The following is a 20000-nucleotide window of genomic DNA, read 5'->3' as shown; positions in this document are numbered from 1 at the left end:
TAAAGTGCCAACACGACCAGCGTGTGCCACCATTGATGGGACGAACCAACATAATCGACCCAGCCTAAGGATCAATGAAAAAGAAAAGAAAAAAAAAAGAAAGAAGAAAGGAACGACAAATCAAAGAAAAGAGAAATTAAATAGAAGGATGAAATAAATGAAAGAAAGAAAGAAAAAAAAAAAAAGAGAGAAAAAGAAATTTGTAAGAAAAGAAAAGGAACAGAACAGAGAGATAATTAGAAAATAATGCAAACGAAAAAGAAAATAAATAAAAACATATGAGGAGGTATAAAAAGTACCTAATTATTATTCTTATTCAAGATGAACGAATAAATTCGATTAAATGTATATTATTCGTAGAGAGAGAGAGAGAGAGAGAGAGAGAGAGAGAGAGAGAGAGATTGATTAACGAGCCACATCTCGAAAGATTTCTCTTTTAGGATGATGAAAAGAGAGACAGAGAGAGAGAGAGAGAGAGAGAGAGAGAGAGAGAGAGAGTGAGAAAGAAAGAAAATTCACACATTAGAAAGTCGACTGACTGATCGTTTGAACCGTGAAGAAAAAGAAAAAGAAGAAATGTAATAAGTATATATACAAATGTTAATATTGTAAAATATTTTACCAGGTAAGAAACGTTCAGGTATCTTCGTCAAATATATAACGAATGCTAAACCACTAATCGTGTACATCCCAAGTACCCTTGGTAGTAACAATCTAACGATAGGATTGTCCATACCGCCCATTGCAATACTCCAATGCAGCGTTGGCAATACTCCATAAACTGCCCAAGCTACGAACACAATCAGCTTCACGTTCCCGTTAACATTCAATTTCGGTATCTGCAGTACCATCGCGAAAAGGAATATAACCAATACTGTCACCAAATAAAATTTTTGTAGATCCTGCAAAAGTTATAATGCGCGTGTTAAAATGTTATTGTTAATTTTTTTTCTTTTTATTTTTTTTTTTTCTTTTTTTTTGTTTTTTTTTTTTTGTTTTTTCTTTTCCTGCATTTAACAAAACGTCAATCCGACTGTCGTACATTTTTGAAAAAGATTTATTCTTTGTTTAGATCATTTCGTGCCTTCTTTTTTTTCTTCTTCTTCTTCTTCTTCTTCTTCTTATTTTTCTTATGCCATTATAAAAATTTAAATTTATATTATATAAGAATAAAAATAATACAAGGAAAAACAAATAAAAGAAAGAAGGAGAACGAAAAAAATCACGTATTGTCATCACGATATGACAGATCGTGTATGGGAGTAATTAATTAAATATAAAAAATTATCTGGGTTAATTATAACGTATAAGATTCATTGTCGTTCTACATACCTTGTGACACCAAAAGGCATAGTAAACGCCGGACATGTAAATCGATAACAGGCTAAGTGCTATGCCAAATAGATCGAAAGACAGAAAACACCAATAATCCTTTTCGCTTCGACAGGAGAATGTATGATAGACTGATGATAAGATCATGCATACCTAAAAGAGGGAAAGAGAGAGATGATAAAGAGAAAGAGAGAGAAGAGAGACAGATAGAATATTAGGAACAAAGATTTTTGTTAAGTTAATTAAACGTTAATTGGCTTTTAAGAGTACAATTAATTTACCTGAAAACAGATCAATAATAGTGCTACTATCACTTTATCACCAAACGGCGCGTGTATATTTAACAAGCAAAGATCGTATAGGGTCAAACCGAAGAACAGCATCCATCCAAAGATGTGACTCCATATGTTGATCGTCTCATTCGTCCACCAGAATATACTACGGAAAAAAAAAGAAATATAAATAAGTAAATAAGTAAATAAATAAAAAAGAAAGAAAGAAAAGAAAAGAAAAGAAACTAAAGAAAATAAAATCGAATACTTTCATTTCTATTTCTATTTTTTCTCGTTCTTTTTTCTTTTTTTTTTTTTTTTTTCTTTTTTTTTTCATTTTTTTTCTTTTTCTTATATCTTTCGATCGATAGAACGAAAAAAAAAGAAAAAAAGAATGGAAATAAATTTGTCATTTTTTTTAACTTCTTTCTTTCTTTTTCTTTATCGTTTTTTCTTTTCTTGCAAATTTTTCTGAAGAATTTGTTTTTCATTGGGATCGAACTGCCAAAGGTCAACAGTCAAAGTTTCGTCATCAGTCGACACGTATCAAGGTTTCCCGAGTTCGTTCATGCAAATGACATACTTTTAAGCCTTATACATATATCATATATATATATATATATATATATATCGTTTGTATTTATGTATATATATATATATATATGTAGATACCTTTCGACACATAATTTTGTAGTTAAGTATCCCCGATATCCATGTAGTATGTAAGGATTGTGCTGCAGGTATTCGGGTGCATCTTTAAACGCTAACAATTGTCTCAATTTTTCTTCATTATTGTTCAGCGATATGTCAGCCTTGATCGACGAATCAGTCGGAACGTGATCGCACTGTAAAAATATCGATTAAAAGATTTGACTTTTATTCTTTTTTTTATTCTTTTTTTTTTTTTTTTTGTTGATTTCTTCTTTCTCGCAAGTTTTTCTTTTTCTCTCTTTCGAACAAAAATTTTACATATTTTCGGACGTATTAAAATACAATAATATATAACAATTTAAAAATAGAACAGTTCAAAAGATTTTTCAATTAGTTTCATTAATTTGTAACTTTACTATATATCACTGTAATAATTCGATTCTTTTATTTTATTTCTCTCTTTATCTTTTATTTATTTCATTCTTTTCTTTCTTTTTTTTTTTTTATCTTCGAGAGAGAGAGAGAGAGAGAGAGAGAGAGAGAGAGAGAGAAAACAAAAATGATTTTATTATCGTTGAGCATAAAAAGGAAGAATAATAGTAATACAATTAATAACACGCGAACGATAACTTGATATTGTATTCTATTGTACATTCTAATAAACATATTTTCTTTCATAAAACGAGATTGTACCATAAAAAATAGACAATATTTTTTTATTTCTTTTATACAATAATCAACATATTATTGTATAATACAATGAACAAAGAGAAAATAAATATTTATTCGAGATACAATAATTGTTATCGTAATTCATCCTGCAACGTTATTCAATCGTATTGTATTATATATTGCCACGTGTGATTAAATAAAAAAAGAAAAAGAAAAAAAAGTATAAAAAAAAAGAAAGAAATCATTGACAAATTAAATTGTAATATAATTTTGGATCGATCTAAATCAATTTGTCGATCAAAATTTTTATATAATTTAATATGAAAATAAAATATATATTTTCGATGAATAATTAAATATATATATATATATATATATATATATATATATATATTATTATAAAGAAAATTCAATGGATTATCGCTCGAACGAATAAAATAATAAAGGAATTATTATTAAAATTACTTATCAATTTTCTTCATTATATTTCATTATTTCTATAACTTTTCCTTTTCGTTCACCTTTCTTCTTCATTCCGATAATATTTAGAAATTAATAATCGAGGTTCTTCCATCACGTAATATAAATGTGCTTAAACATGAATATGTATGCATATATAAAATCATCGTTCATTAGCCTTAGAATCATTGCAACTATTATGTAAGAAAAAATGCGACTAGAAAAGGAAAAATAGAAATAAGAATTCTTAGAGAGGACGATCACTGACATATATCATAAGTCAACCATGCGATAATAACGCAGATACACACACACACATGCACATGTAGCATATTTGTACATACATAAGAAAAAAAAAATATATATATATATTTCCTTTTTAATTTAATGAAAGCTTCATCGTCCTTTTTTTTATAATCGAAAAGAAAACAAGAATTACATGATATGATATATATATATATATATATATTAATTACATAATATATCTGATATATATTAATAAATAAATATATATATATATATATATATATATATATATATGTATATATGTATATTGAACAATGAAAAGAGACGAGGCTTTGTTCGTCTCGTTGTTGCGAAATGAATATAATCCATTTTTACGTTATTATTATAATTAATGGAGGGATGGAAATCAAGAAAGTTTTTTGTTATGTAATTTCAATCGACCTTAGACATCATTAACGTGCAAATGTCAGTAACGCTTTAATGAATAATAATCAACATAATTAAACAGATAGTAAATACGAGTTCCGCCGTATCGACATTTTTATTATTTGATAATAGGTAAGAATTTAATTACTTCTGAACAATAATACATATTGTTCCTTTATATATATACATATATATATATATATTTTTTTTCTTTTTTAGATATGTGGTATAGTAAATTATAATAATGTTATATTAATATAAGATAACTATGGAAAGTAAAAAAATTCGAATGAAGCTTCATTCTACGTGACTTTTTTTCCTTTGTTCCTTCCTCTTTTTTTATCATTTTATTAAAAACAAATCCAATGGAAAAATTCCAATGATATATTTGCGTGCATACGAACGTGTTGTATTACGAGGTCAATAAGACAAGAAAAGAAAAAAAAGAAAAAAAAAAAAAGAAAAAAAAATGGAAAGGAAAGAAAAAAAGACCAGAAAATTTCGCGACAACTTTTACATTTATCAATGTTTACAAATTTAATTATGTAAAGTGTGACGTGAAATATAATCTTTCTTCGTAAAATCTTTCAAATGATCTTAACACTTATATAATTGCTATTGAATATTTGAATAAGTATATGTATATACTTGTAGAGAGTATGTACATACTCGTTACAGGTGACAATATTGTCCTAGTAAACCCAAAAACTAATGAACCGTCAACCATATATATATATATATATATATATATATATATATATATATATATATATATATATGGTTAATGTCATATATATATAACAAGAAAAAAGAGAAAAAAAAACCGAAAAATCCCTTTAACCGGAAGGATTCTCAATGCGAACTTAAGAGAATGAGGTTAATAAGAAAGGTGAACATATGATCATGTCTATACGGATGTCTATATCGCGAGATAGGAAAGCGTCAAAGTAGGCCACAACGGGACCGGTTTATCATCAGAGTATGTCAAGTTTATGCCAACGAGCTAGCAAGTATGTATATATGTACATATATGTGTATATATATATATATATTCATAGATACTTGTATAAAATGACATAGCAACGAGTTTCGCCATTGCAGTAAATTTTTCAGTCGAATGATCGACTTAGACCTACCAGAAAAAAATTCATTGATCCATTGACTCTAATAATTATATCAATAGGTGGGATTTTTCGAATCATGATCGACTTAGACATTTTAAAAAAATTCATTGTTTCATTTTATCTAATAGTTATAACAATACGAACGTTTCAACACATATACACAGATATATAGAAATGAGCGCGCGCATATAATTCGATATTATCAAAATGATAATAAATAAAGTGAATCGTCGAACGTGAAAACTTAAAGATCGTTAAAGAATGTGACATTGAGAAACGGAGCGTATCGTTTACACATATCATCATTTTGCGTTTGAAGGCCTTTCGTGAAAGCTTAAGAATATCCTATGAAATCGTCGATATATTCTTATATATTGTTTCTAGTTTGTTTAAAAATTTAACAGATCAACGAAACAATGTGAATCTTTGTTCGAAGAATGAAAAATAATATTTTTTTCTTTTTTCTAATTTCGTTTACTGTCACGGTCGAACGATCGTAATATGTTGATTTGAATTTATATGGAAAAGGAAAAAAATAGAGAAAAGGGAGAGAGAGAGAGAGAGAGAGAGAGAGAGAGAGAGAGAGAGAGAGAGAGAGAGAGAGAGAGAGAAAAAGAATAAAAAAGGATGAGAAATAAAACGACTAAAAGTATTGATTTTCTTTCATTTCTTTTCGTTCAAATACGAATAATTCAAAATGATTTGCACGATGAAATTAAGAAAAAAAAAAGAATGAAGAAGCCAACGACGTTATTAATTTCGTTTTGAAAGAGTATAAAAAAAAAAAAAAAAAAAAAAAAAAAAAAAAGAGGAAAAAAGAAAAGAGGAAAGAGAATACAAATGTAAATACAAACTGACCTTTCTGATGAGACCTTGAAGATGATCCTGTATCGCATCAACTTCATTATTATTATGTGACTTTTCTTTAGGCAATTCGTCCTCGATTGGGTCGCTCACCTTCTCCACACCTGCCAGTAATTTCATCATCGAGCTGGCCGATGTTTGTTTTCTTGTTTGTTTTCTTATTTTTTCGTTTCTTTTCTCTTCTTTATTTTCCTTTTGTTTTGTTTTCTACATACACATACACATACACACACACACATATATATATATATGATTACGAAATGAAATAATAAATATCAAAAAAAAAAAAGAGAGAGAGAGAGAGAGAGAGAGAGAAAAAAAGAGAATAAATCTTTTATGGCAAATAATTTTTTTTACAATCAAAAATTGATTTCAAAACTTCTTTCGTTTGATCAGAAATGTTAATGAAATGAAAATTAAAGCCGACGAACGAATGGCGAAAGAAAAGCAAATTTTTATATTAAAAAAATAAAATTATTATTGGATATATATATATTGTTTCTTTTCTTCTTCTTTTTCTTTTTCTTCTTCTTTTTTGTCAAATTCTTAACCCAATTTTTTTGTCATCCATTACGATTCTAAAAAAGGAAAAGAAAAAGAAAGAAAAAATTATGATGGTATACGTTCGAATAAAAAGAAAGTAATTTCAATAAGATGGCCAATAAATGAATATGTCGGAATTTTTAATATATAAAAACATATTAAATATATATATATATATATAATATTAACATTTTTTTTCAATATAAAATAAAATAACGCGTGTTATTTATTTATATACGAGATATTAAATATTTTCAATCAAAAATATCAATTCTTTCTTTAAATAAAAATATATAAACTATTGAAAATTTCGACATTACTTATTGGCCAATCCAATAAATAATTAATCATTTTTTTTATTGACTCGTTTATATTTAAATAAATGATCAATATTTATGATGATATATTTATATTTAATTTATACCTGATATATATGATGCAATTACGATTGTAATAATTATGACATTTAATTATTTATACTGATCAAAGTATTCATATACATATTGACAATTTATATTACAAAATGTTTAACATTATTTCATTATAATACTAAAGGAATAAATAAAAGTGTAATAAATAACAATTTAACAAAATTTGTATCGTTTTATGAGAAAAAAAAAGAAATGAAGAAGAAGAAGAAGAAGAAGAGGAGGAGAAGGAAGAGGAAGAAGAGAGCAAAAAAAAAAAAAAAGAGAAAGAAGAAGAGGAAATAGAGAAAGGAAACAAATAAAAAAAAAAAAAAAAAAAAAAAAAAAAAAAAAAAAAAAGAAAGAGGACATCACGAATATCCGTTCGAATAGTGGCCTAGAATTTCTTACTATACTCTTTTTATGTATTTTTAATTATAAATTATTCTTTCCCTCCACCTTTTTGTCCCGTTCTAGCTTCTCTTTTCTTTTATTCTAAGTGTGTTTCAGAAAAAAAGAAAGAAACGTAAAAATAAATAAACAATAAAACAGAAAGAAAAAGAAAAAAAAAAAAAAAAAAAAAGAGAGAAAGAAAAGAAAAAGATCGTTGGACGTTCACTCTCTCCTCGAGATCTCTTGACTTTAATCTATGTGAAAGTCGAAAGAGAAAGAGAGAGAATTTAATCTCCTCTCTCTTTCTCTCTCTCTCTCTCTCTCTCTCTATTTCTCTCTCTCTCTCTCTCTCCCCTCTCTCTCGTATATAAGTACAAATATTATGGGGTTTCATTTTACGTTCTTACAAATAAATACCGAAAGCAATCGTTAAACAAAGCTTAAACTTGAACTATAACTTTCGTTTATATATATATATATATAAATATATATATATATATATATTTGATCGACAGGTACAGATAAGAGAAAATGTTTAGTCATCTTGTTTAGAGGTAAAAACGGTGAAAGTTATTAACGATCTTGTTCAGAATTAATTATAATTTCAATGTAAACGTGAATAATTTCGAATATGCTAACAATCTAATTCATAATAATAATCTAATCTAATTCATAAGTATTATTATTGAGATTATTCGTTTATAATCATCGGTAATACATTTGCCTACTATATTAACAAGTTAAAGGCGGATATGTGTGTTTTCTTTTTGATTCGTGTGATACGTATGAAATATTAATACGTACTTGTTTTCTTTTTCTTTTTTCTTCTTTTACTTTTAAGTTTCACTTTATACTTGTCAACTTAAGAATTGTAATACGTATTGACGTACTATATCGTTTTAATAAGCGCAAGGTCAAAGTTCACGTGGATCGATCGAACAAAATCGTTAAATGATTTTCTTCGTATAGATTTTCTTTTTCTTTTATTTTTTTTTCTTTTTCTTTTTCTTTTTTTGTTTTCTCTTCATTTTTCCTTTCTTTCGATTTACCAATAAAAAAGAAAAAAAAAAAAATAAATAAATAAATAAATAGGAAAAAGAAGGAGAAAAGAAAAGAGAAAAGTAATTAGAAAGAAAAGATTAAACAAAAAAAAAAAAAAAGAGAAATATATAATTAATGAGATATAGAAAGATATAATATGGTATCAATATTTTATTTGTTGTTACTTCGTATTAGATATAACCACGATTAGCAGAGATCATATTTAATGTTGTAAAATCGTTTTAGTTAACTTTAATGATACACGAACTGAAGACTCAATAGATCCTTCTTTTTTTTTAACAACTATATATGACTTTAACAACTATATAATGACGGCAGTTAGGTCAGACACAATCACGTGATTTATTGAAAAGGAACGTACCAAGAAGAAAGACCGGGTCTCTTTTTAAAGGCAAACGAGCACCAATAAAAAAAAAAAAAAAAAGAAAGAAAAGAAAAGAAAAGAATAAAACAGAAAAAAAAAAACAGAAACAAAAAAAAGGAACGAAAAAAAGAGTACAAAACGAGAAAGGAGCGAAACGAATAAGTAAAGAAAAAAAAATAAGAAAGTGAAATGAAAACAAAAAAAGGAAAAAAAAAGGAAAAAGAAAGAAAAAAAGAAAAAAAAATCGAAACGAAGGGAAGAATACGATTATCCGTTAAGAGGATAAAAAGAGAAAAATGAAAAGGAAAAGAAACGATAGGAGAAAGAATGACAATGGAAAAAAGGAAACGTGAATTAAATACTCGAAGGAAACCAAGTATCCTTTTGATCCAATTCGTTATTTCGCACTCGATGAACGAAAGGAAAAAATGTAACAATTAATTAAATTTCGTTAACGCAACGGGAATGAAAAATAATTGTTTTGGAGATGAAATGGATGAATGCGTAAATATAAATATAAATATAAATGTGACGAAAAACGTACCTTAATGGAGGCAAAAAAAAAATATATATATATATACATGCACTATAATATATATACATATATATATATATATATATATATATATATATATATGTATGTACGTTTATAAAAATTGTAGAATTCGTACGTCGATAAGAAACTCTTTCACTGGTATAATAAATCAGCACATTTTCAATCTACTCCCTTTCTTTCCCTCTCTCTCTCTCTCTCTCTCTCTCTCTCTCTCTCTCTCTCTTAGACGAAGACGTCTAAAAGAGTTTTCCTTCTATGCGGTACCGATCGCGTCGTGCTCGGCACTGAGACTGAATCGACGCGAGAGAAAAGCGCGAAGCCTCGCGCGCGATCATCGACCAATGGATACGAGCAAAACGGAAGGGCGGCGAACGCGTGCGAGGTTACTTTCGGAATCATTCCAATGAACTATTTCGTTTTTTTTTCTTTCTCTTCTCCTCCTCTCTCCCTCTCCCTTTCTCCATTTCTCTCTCACTCTCTCTCTCTCTCTCTCTCTCTCTCTCTCTCTTTCTCTCTCTCCCTCTCTCTTTTTCTCTGATCACAAAAACGTTCGAAACATTTTCTTATTTCTTTTTCTTTCGTTTTTTTTTCTTCTTCTTCATCTTTTTCTTTCACTCTCCTTTTTCTTTCTAATTTATTTCTATTTAATTAATTAATTAAAAAAAAAAAAAAAAAAAAAAAAAAAAAAAAAAAAATTGTTTACTCGATTCCCACGTACGTATACGTGTACACGTAGATGTTGCATGCGCATATGCGTGTACGCGAGATAACATAAGCGTGATAATGAAAGATCTTTCTAATTTTGTTTTTTTTTTTCTTTCTTCTTTCTTTTTCCTTTTTTCTTTTTTTTCTTTTTTTTTCTTTTTCTTTTTTCTTTTTTTTTTTTTTTTTTTTTTTTTTTTTTGGATAAGTGAAACAAAAATCTTTTACGTCTGCCACGTATAATATTACGTTTGTATTATAAAAGCAGATAATCGAGAAAAATATATTTGTTATTACGTCATATTATTCATTGATTATTTGTTATAATTATGATTTATTATAATTGATTGTACGTTATATACATAATCATTTTATTTATGTTATATATATATAATATTCTATGTACATAGAATATTAAATATAAATTTTATCGGTTATCTGTTTCGAAACGAGAAAAAGATTTTTTTTCTTTCTTTACTTTATAGAAAATTTCGAATTGTTTTCGTTTCTATTTTCAATATATCAGATAATCAAAAAATTTAATGAGAGTTTTATAAGTTCGTGTATAATATTATCGACATCGATTTAATACGTCACGAGTGTTCTTAGTTAGTTGATAATTGTATGTTATACAGTACATATCACTTACGTGTGTATGTATCATTATTATCATCATCATCATCATCATCATCATCATCATCATTAAGTCGAGAAAGAAAAATTAACGTTCCTCATTTTATTTCACGCTTTATCACTTTCGCAAATCTTTTCTTTTTTTTTTTTCTTCAATTCTTTTTTGTTTTTTTCTTTTCTTTTTGTTCCCTCTTTCTTACTTTCTTATCGATCAATAATATTTCATACCATTCTCTTTTCTAATATTTCAAATGTGTAATCCTCTCGTAAAGAAAGACACGTTTGTTTTGCCCCGTCCTATGCGTCGTCCACTTTCACCGCACTGCACCTCTCATACCCCGAGAAAATGAGAAAGAAACAGACAGAGAAGGAAACAAATAAAGAAGGAGAGATAAAGAAACACATACAGAAAGAAAGATATATATATATATATATATATATATATATATATATATATAGAGAGAGAGAGAGAGAGAGAGAGAAAGAGAAATAGAAAGAGAGAGAGAAATTTCGATCTTTCCGAGATCGTGAAAGCGGGCCGCGCACCGCTTTCCCGCATCGAACGATCTATAGATCCTACTTTAACATAACAATTTTATTTATTAATTTATCTTTATTTTTATTTATTTTTTTTTTCTTTTTTTTTTGTTGTTTTTCTTTTCCCCCTTTACCTTTTTCATTCTCGTCATTGTTTTCCTTATCTCTTTTTCCTTATCCTTCTATTTATTATTTATTCCCAGGTAAATTCACATAAAGTCTTCAGAGTCATATCATCAGATGTGGACTTTATTTATATAAAGGGCTAATAATGCTAAAATGTACACAAGATAAGTTATTCAAAATGTTCGTCGTGTTGCTTTTACTTCTGTTATTTCTTTCTCCCTTTATTTTTTGTTTGTTATTGTTGTTGTTGTTGTTGTTTTTGTTGTTGTTGTTTGTTATTGTTGTTGTTTGCTTAAGACATCAATTATTATTAATTAATTACGCACGAATAGTTTTCCTTTTTTCTCTTTTTTTTTTTTTTTGATTCTTTTTTTTTCTTATTCTTTTTTTTTATCTTTTCTCTTTTTGATTCCTAATAGACGCTTGAACGATAACGATAGATTAATCGGAAGAATAAAGGGAGAGAGGGATCGAGGGGGAAGGAAGGGAGAAGGGCGGAGAGAAGAGGAGGAGAAGGAGGAGAAGGAGGAGGAGGAGGAGGAGGAGGAGGAGGAGAAGGAGATCTTGTGAAAATTTGTCGGGCAGTCGGATTTTCTCTTTTCTTTTTTTTGTTTGCCTTTTTTTTTCTTTTCTTTTTTTTTTGTTCACCTTACTCCTTTTATCATTTCCCTTCTTCAAAGACTATTCTTACCGTCGTTACCGTCATCGTCATCGTCATTATCACTATCATCATCGTCATTCGTTCGTTCTTACTTTGTAAATAAATTAAAGAAAAAAAGAAGTCAATACATTTTCATTAATTAATTGATAAATATATCGTTCGAAATGATCCGACCGGGCGATTTTACAAAAGATACAATTTCTCTTATTCTTTTTATTTTTCTCGCCATTTCGATTTCGACCAATTTACTATACCAATGAAAATTTATCGTTATTAATTCTTTTTTTCTTGTTCTCTTTTTTCTCTTTTTTTAATTTTTTTGTTTTGTTTTTTGTTTCTTTTCTTTTCTTAAACAGATCGCATCGTGAGAGAAAGTAAAGGGTAAAGGGACATACACCTAAAGAGATTTCTTTTCTGTTTTTTGTTTGTTTGTTTGTTTGTTTGTTTGTTTGTTTGTTTGTTTGCTCGTTTGTTTGTTTGTTTGTTTCTCTTATCTTCTAAACACGTGATATCATCCTTTGACTCCAAAATCCTCGCTTTGGAATTAGGGCGAAAAGCTTATTTAGAAGCTGAAACGCTGTTTAACATCGCTTAGAAAAAAAAATATTTATATATGTATATATATATATATATATATGTATATATATATATATATATATGTATGTGTATGTGTATGTGTGTGTGTGTGTATGTGTGCATATATACATATATATATTTAAAGAAATTAGTGCACTCGTATTGTGTGATATCCTTCGTATTTAACGTATACTAAACGTATGTAATGTATGCACGTGTGGTATGTATGTATGTACGTCGTACTACCGCATCGCAATTTAACGCATCTATGCAATTTCGCAAGTAATACAAGTTAAGTTTGATAATGTTAATACTCCGATCTCAGCTTCTCAACCACAATAATATTTATAATAGGTGATAAATTTTCATATTAAAAGATTTACGATGACTTTTTGATCCTCCTAAATTAGTCTCGTTGATTATAATCTCGTAATGCATATAACGTTATTGTGGATTAAAGAAGATTAGAGATTAGAAGTAATAATTAGCAAAATTGCCGCACAAAACGGGGGGAGGGGGAAAAACTCGCACGCAAAATTAATAAGTATAATAATAATAATAATAATATAATAATAATAATAATAATAATAATAATAATAATAATAATAATAATAATAATAATAATAATAATAATAATAATATATTAACATGAGTATAACGACGTTGCATATCAACGGCCGGCAAATTCATGATTTCGCAGATATATAGATATATATATATGTTTGTATTATATACACATATATATATGTATATTGTAAATAATACTACGAACGACAAAAATTCTTTCTTTTCCTAGAGGAAATTCTTTCCTCGTTTACATTTCTCTGACAATCGCATTTTCCTTTCTCTCTCTCTCTCTCTCTCTCTCTCTCTCTCTCTCTCTCTCTCTCTCTGTCGTTCCTTTTTACTGAAATATTTATATAATCTACTTTTCTTAAAGGTGATTTTCATAAGGAAACTTCAAACGGACAGAACTCGGACCGATCTTTTTTTTTTTTTACTTATCGTTTATCAACGAACAACATCGATGACTACAATTTCCAAAACTTGTATGTTAATCTTTATTTTTATTTGTATTTATTTATTCATTCATTTTCTTAATTATTTATTTAATTATTTACTTATTCACTTATTCATCCATATCCTTTAATTATTCAAGCCAAACAGCCCGGTATAATTATTTCAAAATGAAATTACTCAATCTCGTTGGTACCACAAATTCTGATATTACCAAAGTAAAAAAAAAAAAAAAAAAAAAAAAGGATTACAAATTATTTGTAGAAATAAAAATCAAATTTTTCATCGACTTTATGTGGAAAATGAGAAAAAAAAAAAAAAAAAAAGAAAAGAAAAAAAAAAATAGAAAAATTTACTTATCACCAATTTTGAATTAAAATTTGAAATTGTTAATTTAATAAAGAAAAGTACAATCCTTAATTTATTTTCCTCTTGCAAATATTTTCAACGATAGAATATTACCGACGATAAAACTATACCTACGCGCAATAACAGGAACAAAAGTAAATGCCGATGTTATAATTTAATATAATTGTTATAAATTTACTCGTAGAATTTGTCAGACGAGGTAAGGAATTTTAATAATTGAACAAAACGTATGGGTATAGTTTCATTAGTATTTATATATAGCCCAGTCTTACAAAAAAGTGACCGTATCATTCCAGGGGACGGGCAAACATTGCTCACTTGCGTTTTTTTAAACTAACAATCGGTGTGCTGTCAGTTCGAAGGTTTGTTTGTTTGTATATTTTTTTTTTTTCCATTTCCATTTCACTGAGAAAGTAGGTATATAATATTACAGTTATCCATATATAAGCACAATATAATTAAAAATTAAACTATTCAATTGAAATACAAATCCTACTTTCACTCTCCTATGTTATTTTTTTTTTTTTCTTTTACTTCCATATGTTCTTTTTTTCCTTTTTTTATTTATGAAAATCAAAGCGGACATGTTTGTTGGTAAATTTTTTTTGTCATTTTTTTTCCCTTTTTTCCTTTTTTTGTAATCTGAATTATGTATATAATGTTGTGTGTTCGTGTATGTGTGCGTGTGTGTATGTGTGTTTGTGTATGTGTGTATGTGCGTGCACGCGCGCAATGTGTGTGAAAGAGAGTGAATGAGTGTATGTTTGTGTGTGCGTGTGTGTGTGTGTGTATGTGTATGTGTGTGTATGTGTATGTGTGTGTGTGTGTGTGTATGTGACCACCTTTAAAATTGCCTTGATTGCCATCGTGGCAACGTCTTAGTATTCGCGGGCCACCCAGGGCGAAGGGAAACTCCACAGTTCGTCGACGCTTGCCTGAGAGGATTCTTCGGGCCTGAGTCGCGGCTTAAGTTTAAAAGTAGACGAGCCATAACTAATTTCAATCTGTGCTGATGCATAAGTGGCAATAGGCTGGGGCTGCTTGTTGGTGGCGTTCGGATGTTGAGGTCAACGGAGATTGGCGCATCACATGGCATACTTGCGCGTCCATTCGCGTGCCAATTCATTGTATTTCTCCCTGTCAGTTTTGTATATCCTTGCTATCTCTGGTACTAATGGATCGTCTGGATTTGGATCGCAGAGCAAAGAACATATTGAGAGTAACACTGAAATCAGCAGCAAGGGTTTACAACCTCATTATTTCCAATTATGTAAATCCTCGTGATGGGAGAGAGGGAGGGGTGGGAGGGGGTAGGGGAGGCTTGCGTCAGGGAAATTGGGAAAAGTACATTTTACTGATCCAAATCGTTAATAAAAAGTTGACTGTACAAAGTGATATTGTAAAATGTAAAACTATTTTATTACCGATTATGCTGCCTTGAAAAAAAAAGTTTAATTATATTAGGTGATATCGATTAAAAAGAAATTAAATAATACGTACCCTTTGATATAGTAAGTGCTGGTGACCATTGCGATCTTAATATATCCAAACAAATACTTCCGTTACTGTTGATATTAGGATGATAGATTCTAGTCGTGAAAGCAACCTATAATAATCATCCATTATAATTACTTTCACTTTAAGTATTATCATGGATAAAAATGAAAAATATACTTTTGGGATATGATCTACGTACCTTAGGTGGTTTAAATGGGTAGTCTGTGGGAAAGTGAATTGTTAGGAAAAATACGCCTCCTTGATACGGACTGTCAGGCTGTAAAATATTATGAATTTTTGACTATTCTAACAGAATGATTTTATTTTTATAAATGGTATATTTATTTTGAGAAAAAAAAAAAACAATGAGCTTTTGGATATTTTATAAAATAAATAACAATATTAATAGGAAAAGAAATGTATAATTAATTTAAATAGAAAATGTAAATAAGATATAACACTTACTGGTCCCATAATAGTTGCCTGCCAGTGGAATACTAAAACAAGCGGATATATTATAAATATCTATAGCCATTATACCATACCAGTAAGTATCCATATTATTTTAACATTATAAAATGTTAAAGATGTAATAAGAACGTAATCTAACCTAATAATACTTTAATGATATAAACGCAAATCATGATGATGACTCAACAATATTAGGATATAAGAACTTACGATCATCTCCAACAGGGCCTGCAGAACATTGCGCGGGTGGATCTCTTCCAAGGTCCTGAAGTTCCTAAAATCCAATAAAAATGATATAAATGAGAATCTATCAAATATAATTGTTTTCAAATTCTATCATGAAAATGAATTTAATATTTTATCGATGGTCAATAAAATCTTATGATGTATGATACCTCATATATCTATATAAGATACTTTATTTTTAGAGGATTACTTTTTTTTCTTTTACTTATTTAATGTTAGACCTGCCATCTATTCTACATTAAATCATTATTTTTATCCTTTGTAACTCCAACATACATATTAGTATTAGCTCACATATTTCAGAATATTTTGTTCATATAATATTGTAGGTAAAGTATAACGTTAGAAAAATCTTGCATATGATGCATTGTTTGATTATCATTGAACTTCTATTATATTCTATAAATTCTTTTATTAAAGAAAACTTGTAATATTTCAATGTCAAAGTTTTATATCAGTATAAAAAGGTCAATTAAAACTTTTACATTAAAAATAGGAATAACTTTTAAATGATAGAGACCAAATTGATATTGTTTCATGGAACACATAGATAGCAACAATGAGTAGAAAGATTTGAGTATGACTATGAGCTCTTCTATATGATTCTATTCTTTGTTATCATAGTTATTTGAAACTTCGATATTGATATCAATAGCAAGTTTCATTGTGACAATGCGGTGCATACAAAACAATTAGGCAAAGAAGAATGCTCCGTTCCAATAATATATCATAAAAATTGAACAGAGAAGAATGCTCCGTTCCAATGTTATATCATAAAGATTGGACTGCTTCTCTAGGGAAGAAAACAAAGTATTAAAGATAAAAACTTAAGAAAGCTAAAATCTTGAAACACAAGATGTCCACAAAGGCATTAATGATATTTCAGCAATGAATGTAAATATCTATAGCTACGTTTGTGTACGCATATATATATATATATATATACATACATATATGTATATATGTATATATGTATATATATATATATATATGTAGATGTATATATATAGATATATATATGCATGTACATTTATATATTATATACATGTATACACGTATATATGTATATATATATATAGACGTGTATATATATACATAAATGCAAGTAACACACGGTTTTACGTTACTTCCGGCAATTTATCAGAAAGCCACCGAGAATTTTTCGAAATTCACTGTCACCTCCAGTCAAGTCCACTGGCACAAAAAGTGGCACTGTGCCGCGTGCGCGACTAGTTCCCATCGATATAAAAACCCATATAAAAATCATGCTCGCTCGAGTTGCACTTAATCGTAGAAATAGAAAGGAACAGAAAAGAGAAAGAGGAGAACAAAAAACAGAAAGAAAAAAAAGAACAGGACGATAAAAGCCAAGAAAAATTTTTCAATGCTTGTGGCTCACATTGCTTCACTGCAAAATCGTTAAGGGCGTTCAACCGTGTTCGACACACACCACACCGATGCTACGATAATAGGAAACGCGTTAACTCCTATCGCGTATTCGTTCACGTACCTTATTAATTCGTTTTAAAGCCATTTGATGAACTGTGTGTTGATATTAACTGGCCGAAAAAACCAGAGAGAGAACGATACCCGCTAGCCGAAGATCTTTGATTAGGGATTGCAAGATGGCTGCCTTCTAAACGTAGTCTTACTACGTTAATCAGTCAGAGCTTCGCGATCCTTTCCGTGCGATATCTCGGCCCGACACCTCTCGAAACTTCCTTCAGCTGACTGATTCCGGAATACCCAACGTCCGAATGAATTTACATAACGGTTATCTCGATCGACGAGAGATTTTGTGCATGGTCGTCGAGCGTTTAATTTTGAAATCGAGTCCGAAGCACACCACGGATTTCCTTTTATCGGCAACTAGTAGAATTTTTCGCGTTATACGAGCATCCGCCGATAGATGGCGTCGATACTCTCGCACACTCGCAACGAATCCTCCTCTTCCTCCTCAACCTCCTCTTCCTACCCTACTTCTTCACAGCCTCATCCTCTTCCTCCTCTACCATCACCTCATCGTCGTTCTCCTTCTATTCCTCCTCCTCCTCCTCCTCCTCTACCTCCTACTCCTACTCCTACTCCTCCACCTCGTCGTTCTATTCATCGTCCTCGTTCGCCATTTTGTCCTCCTCCTCTTCCATCTCGTCAAGAAGCTTCAGCCGACCCTGACGCAAGCGCCTCTTTCTCATTCTCATTCTCTATTTCTATCTCTTTCTCTTTCTCTATCTCTCTTTCTTTCTCTTATACGAGACGACATACGTATGTATATACCATTCCGTGTGTCTCGATCCGCACCGACGGCATTCGTGCTTTCCCCAAAGCGCGTCATCGTCATTACCCTTTGAGCGTGAATCACGCATTAAGATCGATTCACACTCGGCGAGCAAGTAACACAGGCCGAATCATAAAAATTTATATATGTACATAAATACAAACATACGTCTTATACCCTTTTCATTTCCTATTGAAATACGACATTGCGTCTTGTAAAATATATATAGATATCATAGATAGAGAAGGTGAAAAAAATAGCAAAAGAGAGAGAGAGAGAGAGAGAGAGAGTGTGAGTGAAAAAATAAACCAACAATGAAAATTATATTATCCAGCTGCGTTCACATCGAACGTACGATGTTCCTTGGAAACAAACGAGACGTAACGTCGTTTGAAGGAAATAACATTAAAGGTAAGGTTATGATCGAACGGAAGACATTTTCATTCTAATATACGATATATACGTATATATATATATATATATATATGTATATATATCATACAAAAGGTAAAGAAAATCAAAAGAGAAAAGGGCTGACGTTTTGTTGAAGAAGATGGCGACGACGTAAACCTACGAATGAAAATAAAATGGATAAAGGTACGGTGACAAGAGTGAAAAAATTTGGTTGCGAATGTTGGAAAAATAAGATCCCTCAATATAAGAAAAAACAGCGCGATCGTTGTAAGAGAAAAAGGCAAACGTTGGTATTCAACGTAAATCCGGACGATGAGATATGGCATGAACCTTATATGCAACGTCTTCAAAAAGAATTCTCGGATGTTTCGATCCTTTGCGACTCGAAGATCGAGTTACCATGGAAGGACATTGCATTACCGACTGTGGAAAGAAAAATTCGTACGACTGATGTCTCCTCGGTCGATCATGGAAAGGAAGATGAGATTCCCGTCGAGATCGATTTCGACGAATCGGAGAAAAAGGAATCGAACGGGTTTATGACATTACCCTGGCACAAATTATTGATCACCAACGTTATTTCACCGTCGAGAGATATCGTTCCAGTATGTTGCGATTCGAGCGTCGAAATACCATGGGAAGATCTTGCATTGGACAAACCGGTCAATATCCGTGTCCCACCTACGGACAAAAAAGATTCATGCGTGCCCGACGACCTCGAGATACCATGGCAAGACATTCTCGTACCCCAGAATATCGTTATCGAGGCGCCAAAGAAAAATTGTAATTCTTCCGACGGAAGAAGAAAGAAAAAATAAATGATGGTCTGTCTCCTTTCTAATCGATATTCGACAAAATTCTCTTTTTCTTTTCTCTCTCTTTTTTTTTTTTTTTTTTTTTCTTCCCCCTATTCACTCATCCAAAATCATATTAATCCATAATTGGAATATTCTTTTTCGATATGTTACAGGATGAATAATATTGAGTGCAATGGCAATTGGATTTTATATAAATTTTTTTTTCATATTAAATTTTATATAAAAATAAAAGAAGAGGAGTCATCGAACGTGCATAAATTTGATCGCTAATTGATTGATATTAA

General features: G+C 29.7%; 3 protein-coding genes across 7 annotated transcripts in view; 1 reads left to right on the top strand and 2 right to left on the bottom strand.

Moving 5' to 3' along the window:
- LOC124426801 (progestin and adipoQ receptor family member 3) overlaps positions 1-9874 on the bottom strand; it is a 12394-nt gene extending 2520 nt beyond the window's left edge. The window contains exons 1-8 of one of the 3 annotated variants that reach the window (XM_046968932.1): positions 9360-9874; positions 6140-6253; positions 6041-6067; positions 2277-2449; positions 1614-1770; positions 1333-1485; positions 623-902; positions 1-64 (exon numbers count right to left, since the gene is read on the bottom strand). The exon at positions 1-64 is cut by the window's left edge and continues 101 nt beyond it. In XM_046968932.1, the coding sequence (XP_046824888.1) occupies positions 1-64; positions 623-902; positions 1333-1485; positions 1614-1770; positions 2277-2449; positions 6041-6067; positions 6140-6253; positions 9360-9398 (1007 nt within the window). In that variant the 5' untranslated portion in view covers positions 9399-9874. Of the gene's footprint in view, positions 65-622; positions 903-1332; positions 1486-1613; positions 1771-2276; positions 2450-6040; positions 6254-9359 lie in introns of all 3 variants that reach the window. The other 2 variants (XM_046968931.1, XM_046968933.1) reach the window with 2 other exon arrangements.
- Positions 9875-14220: 4346 nt separating this feature from the next.
- Positions 14221-18042, bottom strand: LOC124427076 (ubiquitin-conjugating enzyme E2-17 kDa). Its single transcript, XM_046969541.1, has 6 exons — positions 17717-18042; positions 16171-16234; positions 15955-15986; positions 15689-15766; positions 15493-15598; positions 14221-15217 (listed from the first exon to the last, which is right to left on the bottom strand). The coding sequence occupies exons 1-6, from the start codon at positions 17738-17740 to the stop codon at positions 15078-15080; spliced, it is 444 nt and encodes a 147-aa protein (XP_046825497.1). The 5' UTR covers positions 17741-18042; the 3' UTR covers positions 14221-15077.
- Positions 18043-18227: 185 nt separating this feature from the next.
- The window catches only part of LOC124427073, a 2358-nt gene continuing 585 nt past the window's right edge, over positions 18228-20000 (top strand). The window contains exons 1-3 of one of the 3 annotated variants that reach the window (XM_046969538.1): positions 18228-18895; positions 19035-19722; positions 19869-20000. The exon at positions 19869-20000 is cut by the window's right edge and continues 585 nt beyond it. In XM_046969538.1, coding sequence (XP_046825494.1) covers positions 19072-19716 — 645 coding nt within the window. In that variant the 5' untranslated portion in view covers positions 18228-18895; positions 19035-19071 and the 3' untranslated portion in view covers positions 19717-19722; positions 19869-20000. Of the gene's footprint in view, positions 18896-18991; positions 19723-19868 lie in introns of all 3 variants that reach the window. The other 2 variants (XM_046969537.1, XM_046969536.1) reach the window with 2 other exon arrangements.

This window comes from Vespa crabro, chromosome 9 (assembly GCF_910589235.1).
Source record: "Vespa crabro chromosome 9, iyVesCrab1.2, whole genome shotgun sequence".
In the NCBI taxonomy this organism is placed as follows: Eukaryota; Metazoa; Arthropoda; class Insecta; order Hymenoptera; family Vespidae; genus Vespa; species Vespa crabro.
This window is presented reverse-complemented; position numbering and strand designations above follow the sequence as displayed.